The sequence below is a fragment of the Galleria mellonella genome, unplaced genomic scaffold, assembly GCF_026898425.1.
Source record: "Galleria mellonella isolate WM207_F2 unplaced genomic scaffold, CSIRO_AGI_GalMel_v1 utg132, whole genome shotgun sequence".
Classification (NCBI taxonomy): Eukaryota; Metazoa; Arthropoda; class Insecta; order Lepidoptera; family Pyralidae; genus Galleria; species Galleria mellonella.
This window is the reverse complement of record NW_026441989.1, coordinates 7,512,206-7,529,871: the sequence shown is the minus strand read 5'-3', so window position 1 is coordinate 7,529,871 and position 17,666 is coordinate 7,512,206. Positions and strand designations below refer to the sequence as shown.

The following is a 17,666-nucleotide window of genomic DNA, read 5'->3' as shown; positions in this document are numbered from 1 at the left end:
GCAGGTTTACAAGCACAGACTAAAAACTTGTGACATGTATGTATATTGACGAAGACAGTTATAGAGGCATCTACACATAAAAACAAAACTTTCGTACATATAACTCAACACTCACAAAACATAAACAGTCAACATATATTAATTGTCATTTATATATGTTTACTGAAATCGCGGTTTTGAAATGTAGAGCATGGGTAAACACTACTGGAAAGCTGCAATAATTAACTATAACTAATAATTATAACTATTTACCCACCTAATATTTTACAAATATATTGAAAACCGCAACATTCTGGTTTCAAGTCATTCCGACTCAAAATTATTTACTAAGTATTTTAAAAAATTCAGCCAATTCTTACCAAAGAACAATGAGGCTTACAATGTTATTATTTATGAAACCGTGAATAAGCACTGTGAAAATAAAACAATAACTAATAAAATACTTAATAGGTACATATATTTCCTCGTTATTATCATTACAAATACATTTTATTCATCGTTCACAGCTGAACATAAATTTTCTACATATTTTGCCTTAAAATACATTCCCGAGCCACTTACAGCCATCGATTCCTCGCAACAGATAAGTAATTATCCTATCTTGTGTTCCATCGCAATACAACCGCTTGTCTATACAGGGTCGCCACATGAAAACCATTTTTCTTCTGTTGCTAGAATTATGCAGTACCCGCCGCTATTTAATCTCGCTTATCCTCCGGGCTATATCAGTCACTTTGGTTCTTCTACTGTCATTCGTAATGATTATGTACACAAGAATAAATGATTTTCTACAACACGCGGACAAAGTCGACCATGTAACATCATCTTCCGAGACTATAAATTGACAACGCCGAGTTTGTGCCAACTGGCAATAAACCTATGTCCCTAAGTACATATCTGTCGCCTATTAAATTATCGAGTCACGTCTGTGGGATCGTTGTACCTACAATCGATGTTATTAAGTTGCAATTCAGACTGGTAACAGATAAGATTTTCAAGTTGCTATTAAACACAAATCACGTATGTATCTTCTTGTATAATAATTTAGATACTTGAGTGCCAAAATATCTACTTGATATGCATTTCTAAATAAGAAAAATTTCTCTGTCGTCAAGTAAACTAAGAATTCTATGAGGCTACTTTCCCTTAGGTTGTATATTAGTATGTTTTCCTTTTCTTAAAAAATAACTCAATAAATCATGTTTATAAGTTAGAAAACAACTTATAATTTTTATATTACGAAACCGATCAGGTCTTTAAGTATTGTTTAATAAAAGTTTGTGGCAGTAGGTAGTATAAGTGTTTTCTAACTTATAAAGTTGATTTCCAAACTCCACAAAGTACTACCGCTAACAATTTACAGCATTAACGAAATCTAATATTTTCTATAAATTATACATTTATACATTTTTTATAACTATTTACGATCGTTACTAGACGCTTTAATGCTAAGAACGATAGAAATTCGTAAAAAATGTACGTCTCTTTAGATATTATATTTTACATCTCTTGAATCTATTATGGTCTTAATCGATAACGACGAAGTCATACCAATATTGTATTTCCCTTTGTAGCTAAATATGTTATGTAATCGACATATATGTATAAAATACATTCGTTCTACCTAAATATACTTATATCCGTACCTACTATTTGATTGTTGCGCATATTATATCTTCCTGTTTTAGAAGATTTATAACTGTAGTTTATACGAGGTTTCGTTAACTACTCACAACTATGTAGCTATATTTTAATAATTATTATTGAGTTACATATTTACTAAATAAAGTGGTAAGGAAGCACGTAATACTTTATCGATTTTTACAAATAAAATGATAGTATTTTTTTACCACTTAGAACGTAAATAAACGAGATAATATCGCAAAACAATTTAAAACCTTTAAAACCGAACACTGTAATAAAACGAGAAAAAAAAGGTATTATCTAAATAGCCATGGGTAAACAAAACTCAAGCTGAAATGTCCAATGAGAGACTTATAATTTATTTCATTAGTGACTATAAATAATAATATATAATATTACAGATAACATCTAGAATCTTTTCCTCCTCGCATACGCTATTTTATGCAAATTAGAATGGTAAAGAAGTTACCCGATGGAAAGTGATAACCGTCCCCTATAGACATGAACAGTACCATGGACATACCAGAGATTATTGTTGCGCCTATGATACCTCTCCCCCCATCCATTGTCATTCCTGAGAACTAAGGTGTTATGCCCCTGTACCCTGTAAATTTACACAGCCATGCAAACAGAACTGCTTCACGGTAGAAACACGAATGGGACAGAGTACCTAAGCAACTCTGGTTGCTTGTTCTTATTAATAATAATATTACCTATGTCATTAAATATATAAATTTGATAAAGCGATTCTGAACATGATTCATAATAGTTCATTTTAAACTGTCCTGTTGTTTACACATTTAGGTATTTCAATTCATTCATCGTTGCAATCCACGTCAAAATGTCGGTAATAAAAATCGGGTACGTAGGCATACTATTTACCCGAAATTGTTCCACGTTAAGTCCCGATCGTAAATTTAAATATGATTCACAATTTAAAATTATTGTTATTGGTTTTATTTCCTTATTGTGTGATTTATAAACACATTTACATTTTAAATAATTATTATTTTATGACCTGGAATTTATATTACAATAAATGTACCTAATACTTATCAATTAACAAAGATTTTGTTTCTCTACAACTCAATTTTAACAAAACACGATACTGGATATTTTTCCATTATGAAAAAATTAATCATCAAATTTGATTAAATTTTGATAAAGATATCGAATAGCTAGCCCATTAGCTAATATTAAAAACACAACAATCAATTTAATAAACGATGAATTAAATTAAACACAGATATTTTAATAGTTACTTGAAAATATATATATTTAAAAACATATATAATTATTATATACACATCTACTTTATAAAGTACTCATTAACAGAAAATTGTATGATGCCGTGCCATCTGATAATTCGCTTCAAAATCAGATTTGTGCCAACGTTTAATATAAAATTTAATAAAATAAAAGTAATAATTTTTATTTTATTAGAGCAACGACATAAAAATATAATAACTAGTCCGATTTTGTTTTAAAAACATACTAACTGATGACTCAATATTTATCACTTTTGCAGGACTCACTGGAGGCATACTGTCATTCGATATCTCCACAATTTATTAACTAACCAGCTATCTGTTAACTATTAACTCATTTTAAATTATTAAATATATACGGTCAGGATCATATCAAAATTCATAATAAATATTAAATTCTACACAAATATTAAAAAAGAAACAAAGTTAGTATATTCAATGTTTCTTTGAGTCATTTAAAACCAGGTTATCTTAGTTCAAAAGTGTGTTATGTTAATTTTTTATATCTAGTGTTGTTTTGACTGTTTAATAAGAATTTACGTAAAGCAACTCTTATACCTAACCATACTAATGCAGATTTAATGAGAATATCTGATAGTGTGCGCCAACACTGACACAACATTATCAAGCTACAGTCTCATTAATCGCGAATATTCATAATTAATGAATATTAAGAAGGAACTCCGCCTACTCCAGTAGGAGACGTGACATATATGTATGTATGCAAGGAGTAGTTAGATTTTATGTAATATTTTTTTTTATTTAAATTAATAATTTTTTTTATTTAATTTAAATTTAAATTAAAACATCAAATAAACTAGTAAACTTCTCCACACTAAGAGTACCTGTGCACAGTAAAAACTAGAATATAATATATAAACATATTTATATAGTAGATAAAGATGGCAAATTTCCGTGTCAATTTGTTTACTACAACAATTATTGTAAACAAGTAAATATATGAAAGAAAATATAAATATATAAAACAAACAATATTAGTAGAATAAATAACACCTATATATGTATAACAAAAGTTAGATAGGTATGGACTAAAAGAACAACGGAAGAACATATACAAAATTGTTCGCAAGTGCAATTGAGCTACGAAAGGATACGTTTAATATGAAATTATATCAAACACATGAATAGTTGTTACTCTACTCGTATACCTATCCATAAAAATAAATATTCTGGACATTGGTGTGCCGACTCCTCTTATTTTTATTTATTATAAACATATTATGAGTATTTGCGCATTTTAAGAACATTTGTTAAACAGAGACCATTTACATCATATAAACAACAACAAATATAAAAACAACTTTTATTACAACAATGAAATTTTTTTTTTAGCACCGGATCAAAAGGTTTCACGCTTTTTCATTTGCAGCCAACTAACCAACTAATGTTTTGTCATTCTAAGTTGCATAAAAAAATGCAAGTAATGTAGCAATAGTGTTTTTTTTTATTATTATCATATATCATATTCTAATATTTATTTGTTAATTGGCTTTGGTTATCATATGAGATAGGATGGGATTATCCTTGTTTTTTCATTTGCAACCAACTAATACTTTGTCATTCTAAATTGCATAAAAAAATACAAGTAATGTAACAATAGTGTTTTTTTTTATTATCATATATCATGTTCTAATATTTATTTGTTAATTGGCTTTGGTTATCATATGAGATAGGATGGGATTATTAGACAAGTTGAAGTGGTCAGAAGTTTCCATGAGTACAGATAACGTGTCTCGATAGTGCCACTCAACTATTCTCAAACTTATGATTACATTAGAAGTAAACATTTTTTTCTATAAATATACCCTACACAATAATCATTTCATCATCATCATGCTATAAGTCGTTAACTATCCACTGCTGAATAGAGGCCTCCCCCATAAGAGAGGGGGGGCTAGGGTTGCAGTAGTTGCCACGCTTGGCAGACGGTTTGGCAACCTCAGTTAGGCTTTGGTGATGTTTTAAGAGAGACCCTGCTGTCCATAACTCGACCATTAAGTTCCCCTAGTCGCCTCTTACGACGTCTACGGAAAAGGAAGGAGTGGTCCCATTCTATGCCGGAACCGCATGGCAATAATAATTTGCATATTAGTAAATACCTGGTTAGACAGATATGCTAAAAATAGTTACTCTATGTTTAGAATATCTACCTATCTTTTACGTATAGAATTAATACGTTTAAAAATTACGTACGCTTGTAAATAAAAAAAAATTTTCTCCTTCAGTGACAACATATTGACATCTACTACGAGTATCTAACTGGACCGATTTATCATCTCTTTCCGTTGGCTTAATTTCAAATTACCGCAATATCATTAAGACCCAAATATTCCACATTAATTCCGCAAAATTTGAAGTTGAACAGAAATACTAATTAACCGTCAATAAATATGTAAACAAGCATTGAGATTGTATGTGTCCAATATCTTTCTTGCCAAAAAAAGAAAGTTGAACCGAATAGCGAACATTAACGAGAGTTAAAAAAAATAACATAAACATAAAACACTATTTTTATCAATTCATTTTTGTTTGATAATTAATTTTTTTTTATGGTTACGATGCTTTTTTTTTTGTTAACCTTATTTGTTTTGTTTACATTTAAATTTACTTTTATCAATAAATACATTTGTTGCAACAATTACATACTTTACATAAAATATACTGTAAATATTAAAGGATTATTAGGTATAAAAGAAAAAGCTTAACATTGTTATTGATGAAAAATAAAACTAGGAGAAACCTTATTAAATGAAGAAAATTCATATGAATACGGATGAAAGATAATTAGCGTTTATCGTATATCTGAATTTAATAAATGTAATGTCATCCTACTGATTTTAATTGAGTTAATAGGATACTAGACAACAATATGGAACGCCTACAAACTGTAAAGACTAGATAAATTAAATAGCCTGATTTATTCACATCTAATTATTTAGCCAATTTTTATTGGTAAGAATTCCAACAAAATCTTGATGATGTTGTTAATGTATTAAATTACCGAATCTAAAATCTCTGAATATGTGTACTATATATATATATATATATATATATATATATATATATATATATATATATATATATATATATATATATATATATATATATATTTATATCCGTTGTCTATAACAAAATGTGTTTAAACTATAAACCTAGCAATTGATAGTAGGTACCTGTACAAAAATCAAATTACAGCTAAATGAACAAACGAATATATACAATTTAAAATTAATTGCTTTGCGTTATTCACTTAAAATATGAGGAATAATCTATAATAATATATACTTATCTATATTTTAACTCGATAAAGTAAGATATTTATAACCTCAATGGATATTTCCACGAATAAATCAACGTAACCCAATTTATTTATAGGAAAATTAACAAGTTATTTCATTATCTGTACGAATAAATATTTTCACGTTTACTAACTTTCCGAGACTTCATTATGATAAACATGTCCCTTCATCAAACACCTGGGAAGATAAAGGGCGATGCACTCGGTAAATAGTTTAATACGACTACTAGGTACGAGTATATCAACAAGAACTTACTTCAATTCAAGAATAATAAGACTTGTTCAAATAACTTCAATTTAATATGTTGTGAGAAGTAATTAGACAACTTCGACAAATTATAAAATCAGTAAAGATGTTAAGATCTTTGTTAATCGTTTAAATGGATAGATAATTTTTAATAACCAACAACACAATAACAATCGAATATTTTTTTATTGTAAAATACTTACAAGCAAATGCTATTTCTTGGATTTAGCCACCTGAATTAGAAAGAAAATAATTTAGATTAATCTATAATATAGTCTACCCATATGTATAACAGCAGTTTAAACATAATTAAGTAAAAAACATGCAGACATTTTCACAAACTATTTTACACATTTATATGCACAAAATACTCTACAATGTATTAATTTACAAGTAGATTAATACATAGTGACATTTATCTGCGTTTTAAATTTCAAGTCATTCAACTTCCTGATGTGCAATTGCGTAACAAACAATATGATACATATTATACATACAAAGATAATAAAATGTTTGTATGTTTGTTACTACAGTAATAGGATAAAGCCAGTAATACTACTACTACCTTTACCCCGCGGCTAAGCACGTATACGAGTATGAAGTAGTGTGTGCTAAGTTTCATTTAAAATTCAACCATTTATCAAACACCTTTATAAACTTTTATATGTGTATATTGTTCATATTAGAATCTCATACAATGAAAATATAAAACAAAAATTCTCTCTATAGACATTCTTAGTCATTAATAAATTTGTACTTCTGTTTATTTCCAGCAACGCTCATCACAGCGACAGCTGGTACCTGCTACGGCTGGCCCTCACCAACACTACCTTACCTACAATCTTCTAACAGCAGCATACCAACTACACCTGGTCAGGGATCATGGATAGTGTCCATAATGATATTATCCTCCGCCCTCACACCTATACCATCAGCCTACCTCGCAGACAGATTTGGAAGAAAAACTACATTGCTCATCGGAGCTGTGCCATTTATACTTGGTTGGCTGCTCATCATCTTCGCCAAATCCGTTGCTGTCCTCTACGTATCTAGAATGTTCTCTGGACTCGGATACGGCATTGTATATACTGTAGCGCCTATGTATACAGGAGAGATTGCTACAAATGAAGTTCGAGGAGCTCTCTCTACACTCATTACGCTTATGAATAAAGTAAGTATTGCCATTACTTATACTGATGTTTAGGGAAAAAATAATGTAACAACCATTAACTGTCTATTACTTAAATCTTGCACATTAAAATGACAATAATAGAAGGAACGACATGGTATTGTAAAAACAATTATCAAATATAATTAGCAAACATATAAATACGTGTAATATACACAAAAAATCCAGACGAAGTGAAAGTCACTTCTATTTGATGTACTCAATTCTACTTTACTATATAAGATTTCAGAATATCATCCTCCATATTACTAAAAATTAATATTGTCTACAAATTGTATCCTTCGTCAGATCACCTAGTACATAAACAAGAAAAAAATACGTGAATAAATAAATATAAATGTATATTTTTAAAATGTTCAAACAATATGATTATCGTAATCATAATAGACTTCAAAATACATAAACTACAAATCAAAATGTTCTGATATATTAGAGACCGATGGTAACAGCCTCCGTGATTTTTCGTTCCTACCTAGGTAATTTAACAATCGTCCCTGAAAATATATACCTACTATGTATATAACAAATTGAAAGCCACAGACGAGACAATGTATTCAATGAAATGAACAATTGTTAACGCAATCTCATTATATGCTTTGTTATAACTAGAATATTGTAGTTCTGTTGATGGCCATTATGTATCATGTTTCAAAAAAAAATGCTTTTGTCAGTTGTTTATCAATCTTATCCCAGTGTTCAATTTAAGAGCATACCGACAAAACTTAATTGGAATAATGTTTTATTATCTGTCAAATTTAAAAATAACTGCTTTAACAGCGAACTGAAATGTTAATCACGCAATAAGATTCTTATTAAGCTGTTACTAAAATAGCATTTTTCACCATTTCAAACCATTTTAGCTATATATATTTGAAACCTTTTGTAATAAAATTTTAAATATAAATACATAATTTATATGAGATAATTAGATGAAACTGATTCTATAATATAATTAACGCTTTAATTTGCAATAAGAGCACTTTATAAGTAAGATAATTCAGTTGTTGTCGTACTCTAGTAAATTTCAATTTAAATATTAAACAAATTTTATGCTATTCATGTAGCATCAAAGACTGCTGATTGTTTCTAATCTCCTATAAACAAATGGGGCTAAAGTATCACCAGTCCTTTTCATCAACATGTTGTAAGATACAAGGTAACAAAACTAAAGTGTACAGCACACTAGTTCAAGAAAAGGAAAACAATTGCTGAGCATAAAGTTAGGTCAGTAGCCCATCGTAAGGAATTCGCCAGAAATTAACCACGATTGTTTCCATTAAGAGTCGAGTAGAGGTCGACCTGACATGGTACATTGCTAGCAATTGGTAGCTAGTTCTCATTACTAAATATCCTCTCTCCTCTGCTATACTTAATAGTACGATTCATTACCTTACCTATAGATTTTCACACTGGTATCTCTTCCTCTATACGTTAGATATTTGCTTACACATGCGCAATATGAAACGTGATTAACGTGACTCACTGCCTTAATTACATATAGCTCGTAATTAACCCACACATTTACATAAACACCTACTATGAAATACTCAAGACATTCAATCTAGAACAAACGTCATGATACAGCAAGAATATATACAAAATCTTTGGGTATTTCCAAAACCTTGATGAAATAGTAGGCTAAATGATTAATATACTTATAATTAATATTAAATTACTTATTTACTAATGAACCTAAGCTTATTTACGAGTCTATAACATTATGCTTACTTATCAAGCAAAGTGTTGTAGCTTCAAAACTCTAATTAATACAATGTTCAGAAAGTTGTCTCGAGTCTTCATATAATGTTTCATTTTGATACCCATAATAATATATTAATACCTGAGTATGTACTGAGAATTGTCTTTAAAAATCACAACCATTTTTACTTATGGATATTATCGTTTTCATAGTAAACAAAATCATAATACAAATCTACAATAATATAGTTATTAATTTAATAGTCAAACATAATGAAGTTCCTATTTAAACTTACCGTGTACAAATATTATAACAAAAGCAATCATTTTAACTACTTTAAAAAGAAGCCGCTTCTGAATTCTTGTTTAGTGTGCTTGTTGTCATGTAATATATTCGCCAATTCTAAACTGATTTTATATTTTTTACGACTGATAGGCTCAACTCTCTTATTGGTTTCATGTTAATTTTTCAAGATAGAAGCTACAGTTTTTATTTCTAAAAATCTCGATAAAATTAACACCTATTAGTAATATAATAAATTCCCAAAGTATAGAAAATGTTTTAATTCGTCTATTTGCTCATCAGAACATAAACCCATTGAAATTATTTTAGCATTTTCATTATTATATACCTAGGGATTAAGCAATAAATTGAAAATAAGAGAATTTCGTAACAATGCCATAGAGAACGAAACGATTACGTACGAAAGATTATTTCGTCTTTGATGTTAAAAAAATAATTTTAACATTCGTTATTCATGTGTCAGTCAATTAAATTCCGCCTGTGACACAGTAAAAAATATCTGTAACTACTCAGATATGTCATTTTGATATCGTAATCGCTGTGTAGCCTCTTATGTCTGCCTTTATAGTTGTTTAATCCTTATTTCAAGATTATTTAGTACAATTGTATATTACAGCGTAGATATACATATATCTTGATAACACTGAATTGCTGGTATTAAAGTTGCATGAAAATCATAATATTTCTCTGTATTAACTTCTCAACTTTTTCAAGTACTAGAAGATTATAGATACATGGTAGTCTTTTGCGCAATATTTTAAACTTATTGTTATCGTCCTTTACGGTTGTCATTTCTAGTTATAAATTATATGATCATTTTGCATTTACTAGTACTATAATACTTTATTTCTTGTCAACTAAGTATATTATATACCTGTGTATAATAACAATATTATTTTTCTATTTCAGGTCGGTATTCTTGCCCAATACTGCATCGGACCTTTTGTATCGATGCGAACCTTAGCTGCTATCAACTTGACCCTGCCGATCACTTTTGTTTTGTCTTTTATCTTCCTTCCGGAGTCCCCTTATTATTACCTGAAGTTTGAACGCAGTGAAAGGGCAGAACGATCCCTTAGAAATCTACGCTCGGGTGACATAAGAACAGAACTCAAAAATATAGAAATCAATGTTCAAGAAGACATGAAAAACCGGGGGACCTGGAGTGATTTAATAACTGAAGCTACTAACAGAAAAGCCCTATGGATATGTTTAGGAATATTTACAATTCAACAGCTGTGTGGTAGCGCTGCAGTCGTTGCATACGCCGAAGTCATTTTTAACTGTACTACACAAGGTGCCGTTGCGTCCACTAATGCTTCAGGACTAAATGAAACCGCTTCAAATGTTGGCACTTCCATTAAGCCATACCAAGAATCTATTATTCTTGGATGTGTTCAAGTCGCTACTTGTGTGCTCTCCGTAATTCTTGTGGACCGAGTTGGAAGAAAACCTCTACTACTGTTATCAGCACTTGGAGTTGGTCTAATGAATGGTACTATTGGCACGTACTTCTTCTTTGACATTACAAAGAAAGGTTCTGTAGATTTCCTAAACTGGCTTCCTCTGTGTGCGCTGCTCATCTATATAGTATGTTATGCTATCGGCCTCTCTACAGTGCCTTACGTCATAATTGGAGAGATGTTCCCTACGAATGTCAAACTCTACGCCTCATGTGTTGCCCACATCTACACCGGCATCGCTATGTTTACAGTTCAAAAACTGTTCCAGGTTTGTTTTTATATCTTTTATATACTAGTAATTGCCCGCGATTTCATTCATGTGACTGAGATAAATAGAAGCCTAAATCTTATCCGTCTTAATTTCGTATGATCTTGGCATAGAATAGGTCACCCCTTCCTTTCCTGTAGATGTCGTAAGAAGCGACTAAAGGAACTTAATGGTAGAGGGATGGGTAGCAGCGTCTCTCTTAAAAATTTTTAAAAGCCTAACTGTGGTTGCCAACCTGCTTGCCAAGCGTGGCAACTACTGGCAAAAGGCCCCTTATAAGGAAGGCTTTATTTAACAATGGATAACTAATGGCTGAAATGATGATCCATCCTAGACAGAATATGGTACATAATACATAACTAATCGTCATGATAACTGTTATAGTTATCATGACGATTAGTAAAGCCAATAAAACGACAAGAGCTAAAAAAATATTAATTTTCATTGTCTACTACTAGTATATAAATTACTTTATGTATTAAATATTAACTATTGTAACTTTTCATCGACTGGACCGTCAGTTTATTTGACATTCTAAATTTCTTAAGAAAACACCTGCACTTAAACACAAATGTAGTTTTGTGACTTTTTTAGTTTAATTTAATTTCTCGATGTCTCTGAATAATTTGTGGTTTTATTTTTATATTTTAAGTAATTTCAATATTAATAAAATTGTATGTAATAAAGAATTTAGTAGAGATTTTAAAAAGAAAATTTTCACCCATTTTAATTATTTTTATTTTTTCAATATTCCAGGTGGTAAAAGACGCTTACGAAATCTATACAGTATTCTGGGGATTCGCGGCATTCTCTTTCCTTGGTCTGGTGTTCACGCTAGTAGTGCTAGCCGAGACGAAGGGAAAATCGTTCTCTGGCATCCAAGAACAATTACGAAGAGAAGTAGAAAGAGGCAGCGCTATCCAAGTCGCGACAGCTGAATACTGAACCGTAACCGTGCCACCCATGCAGGGCTGATTTCTCATTCTTATTTCTAAGCTTAACTTTAAGGGATCAAGTTGAAAATAAAACTTATATTGAATATTGTTACTTAAATTATAATGATAGTTAGACATACAGTTTTATATATACAAGTATTGTATGTACAGCTAGATTAATTTAACAATCTGTACATAAGTAGGGAGGGAAGAAGAGTGGGGGCCAGGATGGAAGCTGATGAAAATGCGGTGAAGTCTTGTGAGTCGAAGTCGGCCGGCAACTTCCTGGACGCCACCACGCTTGTATACAGCTTTGCCGACTGCTTTGGTGTTCTTGTTTTATTAGGGCTTTCAAAATCAACCAGATACAGACCGAAGCGGGACCTGTAATTGCATTTACAAAACACATCACGAGTGAATTAAACCGTTTGACTGACTTTTTATTGTTTTATTCTAATTAAAGTATATTATTTTTAGTACACGGTAATAAAGTGTGTTAACTCTTAAATGAGTGATTTCATATTTTAAACATATCTATAAAATAAATGTATTCCATATTGAAAATTTTTTAAAAATTTCAACATTTCTGTATAGTAATTAACTTGTAGATAGATACAGCGATATTTACCATTTCTTAAAAAAATACTAGATACGTTTTGATAAAATTTGGTGTGATGATAACTAAGTATCTAAGGCAACATATAGGAGACTTTGTATTACGGTAAAATGTCTCCTATCCATAAAAAACAATCGCTACGCGAGCGACGTCGCGATAAATGCTAGTAAAAATTTTAAATTTATGATCAGTATGCTACAACTTCCTTATGTGAATATTTCTTGCGACAATTATTGGGAAGGTCTTTATTCAGCAGTATACAATAAATGGTTGCAATGATGATAATATTATAATGCAAATTATAATGATGTTGTTTCCAAAAAAAAATCCTACACAAAACCTACAGCTTTTTTAAAACTCTACGAATTTGATCTAAGAGAATTAAGAATACTTTAATATACGACTAAATATGGCTTCACTAAAGAGACTAAAGCTAAGAGAAGTATACCCTCTCATCTATTTAAAAGGCTTTTCGTAGTCTATTATTTCTAAGATCTGAGACGACGGCGGATTAATATTGCGTATATTTTAGGTTTTTGTATATTTTGATGTAAGGATATCTCTCGTGACACTAAATCTTATTTATATTTATTAATTAATAAAAATGAATGTATAGTTTATAACTAATAATTCCAAACTATTTTACCCAGTCAGAAATAAGTTTTTTTTTTTGGGCAAACAAGCCGACTGCCCACCTGATGAAAAGGTGTAACTATTTGCCTTAATATATGCGTGGCACCATAGACGTTACAGAATACTCTGTAATACCCGTGGTACCTTTCATGCATTGCCATTCTTAAAGACTATGGTGTTATGCCTCCGTAACCTATAATTTCACTACCTACCACTTTTTAAACTGAAATACAGCCAGGCAAGCACGGTTGCTTCACGGCAGAAAAACGAGTAGGGCAGAGGTACCTATGCGGACTAATGTATATAAATCTCCCTTAAACTTTCAAAAAACGCGAGACTGAATAGTGTAATTATTTAAATTCCTAACCTTACCAATTATTTTATACCTCAGAAATATCCTTTCCTTTCCTTCTATAAACCCCTTAATAAGAAATGTCACTATTTGAAATAGGTACATACCTATTCTAAATAGTGACATTTATTTCAAATTCGCTATTTCTTAAAAAATTGTAATATTTTTTTATACGGAAATATAAAAATATGAAAATCATATTCAAATAAATTTTTATACGTTTTATAGAAAAAAAAAGCAAATAGTTTGATGGTATATTTCATGTAAAGTGAGCCTGATAACCATTGCTCCCCACTTCACACGTAATTATTCCTAAAGACTCGCAAGTTACCCTTCAGTACCTAATTATAGCACCTTTGAAATAAAAAAACAAGAAGATGCTTTTTGAAATATAAAATATTAAGACGAAAATTACGGTAGGCTTACTTTTAGCACCATCTAAATTGATTGCTGTACCATCTCTTGGTGGATTATGATAACTGAACATTCCTATCACAGTAATTTAATTTTAGCGCCGTCTAATTCGGTAATGACTCCATCTATCGGTAAATAGATTACCTATACTTTCTAGCTAGTTTACTGTGAAATCGTCGCCGCACATATAGGTACGGCCTTAATCCGTAATTTATATTTTATTCATTATCTATTACTAACAGTCTCGAGGGGATGGGACACCGAGCTATATACGTTTTTATATTCTTTTGAATTCATTATATTTTTATAAAGAAAAAAAATATAAACAAAAAAACATTATTTATTCCACACAATAATTAAGCCCGGTGTAGGTATTTATTACATAAAAAAAGAAAAGAGGAAAAAAACATATGAAGCTCCTGCCCACCATAAACAGCGAAAATATCAATTAGAAGACCACGCCTCACCCATCTGAGGAAAGCTTAAAACTAGTGGCCCGAGGATAGTCACCTCCGGAGTTGAAGCCAGGGCAAAGGTGTCTGCAACAAGGCCAACACATAACCCTCCCACCAAGAGGGTCAGAAGACCTGTCATCGTCTTAGCTAGTTCGATTCGATACGATACTTTCGTTTCCTCTCTGTACGTCCTGAGTATAGGACTAAGGTTGTAGCGCTTGATCCGTGACTCCCGTACCGCCATCAATTCTTTTGATTTACGAGGACCAGGTGACCAACGCTACGACTTTTGTGGAATTTTGAAATGGAAAATTGGAATTTTGTAATTTAAGTAACTATTTTATATGATATAGCGATTGAGGAGGATTCGACCATCGAATGTACAGTCTATATATTCACCGGTTGACCATTTTCTTCCTTTTTGTCTTAGTCGACATATAATCTCGTAAATTCCGTACGACAGTCATACAAGTAGCACTGCTACCTGACGGCAAAATTAATACGTGTTCTAGTGATAGGAGTAGAAAATGCAATAGGTACAAAGTTACTGAAGATAAATTTCAATTGGTTTGTTATCTTATCTTCAGCTATCATATCACAGGACAACAAAGAAGTAACTAAATTGAAGTTAGATAGTTACTTAGATTAACAGTAAATGCATGGTTCACTTCTCACTATCTACACAATTTCCAAGAATAAGTTAAAGTAGTATCACTTGATGAGCCTTGAAGTTATAAATAACAAGAGGTCTCATATCTAATACTCAGAAATATTAATTTAAGACAAGAACTCGTAACAAAGTTACTTTCTGTAACACCAACAAAATGAACGATGTTATTTTACGTTTATTTAAATAAGACACGACTCTTATTATAGAAAAGACAAAATTATGTTCTTTGAAAGGATTAATAACCTTTACCTATAGAAATACAAGATCGTGAAATCATTTTAAAAAAGTTCATTAGGTAATATAATTTACAAAATATAGGTACCGCCTTAATTTACATTAAGTTACTATCCAGTTGCATTAATTAGTTGTCTACACACACAACTCTAGTATCAAATTGTTGACGACCTTACGTCTTCTATGTTCGTCCTTGAGCTAAAAACTACCTTGTTGCTAATTACCGTCAACATCTAGTTAATAGTTTTGTCATGAAAAAATTTATATGCTAATAATTAGGCCCATCCGCCTATTAAGTTTGTATAAGGACCTTAAAATTTTTGGCCTTTTTCGACCCATATATTTATTTATGTATTTCATCAACTGATTGAGCTTTACAGTCTCCCAATACGCTCACCCAAGAAAGCATCAGTACAATAGCACATACTTTACAATTAAATGGAATAATATTAATATGAGTTAACAATAGAAGTAACATTAATATAAGACCGAGCGATAAGACCGCCTTTTGTACCTTTATGTATATATTTCAATCTGTATTTATGTTACTGTATTTCATTTGAATTATTCACTTGTCATTGTATATTTTTATTTATGGTGCAATAAAGAGTTAAATAAATAAATAAATTAATTAAATTTTAAATTTCTGAACACAAACATTCTGTGGCCATCGGATACCGGATGTGGATACCGGCTCAAAACATCATTGAGTAGTTTTAATGCAAGAGATATGGGAGCTTGCTTAGACAACTCTGTTCTTCTTAACGGAATATCAAATAAGTGCCATCTACGTACTCGCACGTAGTTACTGGGTACTCCTATTGATACTGTTACCAGCACAGTTTGATTACATTTTTCCTCCCGTATTAATTTTAACACATATGTATCTTCTCAATATTATATGTAAAATTCTCAGATTTAGTAACAGAAAATTGTTTTTAATGAACATTTATGAATTCGATTTCACTTTTTATACTACTAGCTGTAATAGGCCTCGGCTATACTCGTGTGAAATAGAATAAAAAGTATCGTATATGTTGTGTGTGTACTTAATTTTTTACATATACTTAATTTTATAAACATCATTATAAACTTTCACATCTATAATAATGGTAAATAATATAACTGTAATAGTATAAGAATACTTACACATAACCATCATCCCATTCAAAGTTATCCATCAAACTCCACGCGAAGTAACCGATGACATTACTTTTATCTTCATTTATGGCATGAAGCAGGGCATTCAGATAATGTTTGTAATATGACACTCGAGACTTATCCTCTACACCACTAAAATCAGCATATCCATTTTCCGTCACAATAATAGAATAATTTTTATACGTGTTCGTAATGTATTGGAGCAGTCGACGGAAACCAATTGGCACTACCTGGAATAAAAACATAATTTTCATGTTAAGAAAATCCACGCCATACATATTGAGTTCTTTTAAATCATTCACTAAAGAATACGACGACTTTATACATAATAATTTAAAAAGATTATATAAAGGATTTAAAGGGAACATAAAACTAATCCCACTTCTGTTGATTCGTGATTAGTTGGATTGTGGTTTCGCCTCTACGCAGCGGAGTCTATGAAAAATTAGCTGTAATTCTTCATAGATAACTTCGTCGATCGATCTTTATTTCACCTTGGTAGAAGGGAAGAAGGGAAACTATAATATATCGTCTCTTCCGCGTGTCCAGTGTTCTACGTTTATGTAATCCATCAATCCACAAATTTAATTACCACAATAAATCTCTATGATGCATTATATTGTAATTATTGGTACTAAGGTGATTCGACAAATATACTTTATAAACAATCCTAGACATGTTTTTATAATCGTAATAAATAATTAACGACCATAACAGAACATTATTGACAAGAGATTTTTTTTTTATAATACTTCAAAAACAAGGATAATTTTAATTCATCAAAATAGTCATCATG

General features: G+C 30.7%; 2 protein-coding genes across 2 annotated transcripts in view; one reads left to right on the top strand and one right to left on the bottom strand.

The window, feature by feature from the left end:
* The window catches only part of LOC113518365 (facilitated trehalose transporter Tret1), a 26,837-nt gene extending 14,065 nt beyond the window's left edge, over window positions 1-12,772 (top strand). The window contains exons 2-4 of the mRNA XM_026903250.2: window positions 7,252-7,649; window positions 10,579-11,400; window positions 12,157-12,772. Coding sequence (XP_026759051.1) covers window positions 7,252-7,649; window positions 10,579-11,400; window positions 12,157-12,345 — 1,409 coding nt within the window. The 3' untranslated portion in view covers window positions 12,346-12,772. The remainder of the gene's footprint in view (window positions 1-7,251; window positions 7,650-10,578; window positions 11,401-12,156) is intronic.
* Window positions 12,440-17,666, bottom strand: part of LOC113518364 (myrosinase 1-like) — a 23,309-nt gene continuing 18,082 nt past the window's right edge. The window contains exons 6-7 of the mRNA XM_026903248.3: window positions 16,859-17,100; window positions 12,440-12,719 (exon numbers count right to left, since the gene is read on the bottom strand). Of these exons, the coding sequence (XP_026759049.2) occupies window positions 12,512-12,719; window positions 16,859-17,100 (450 nt within the window). The 3' untranslated portion in view covers window positions 12,440-12,511. The remainder of the gene's footprint in view (window positions 12,720-16,858; window positions 17,101-17,666) is intronic.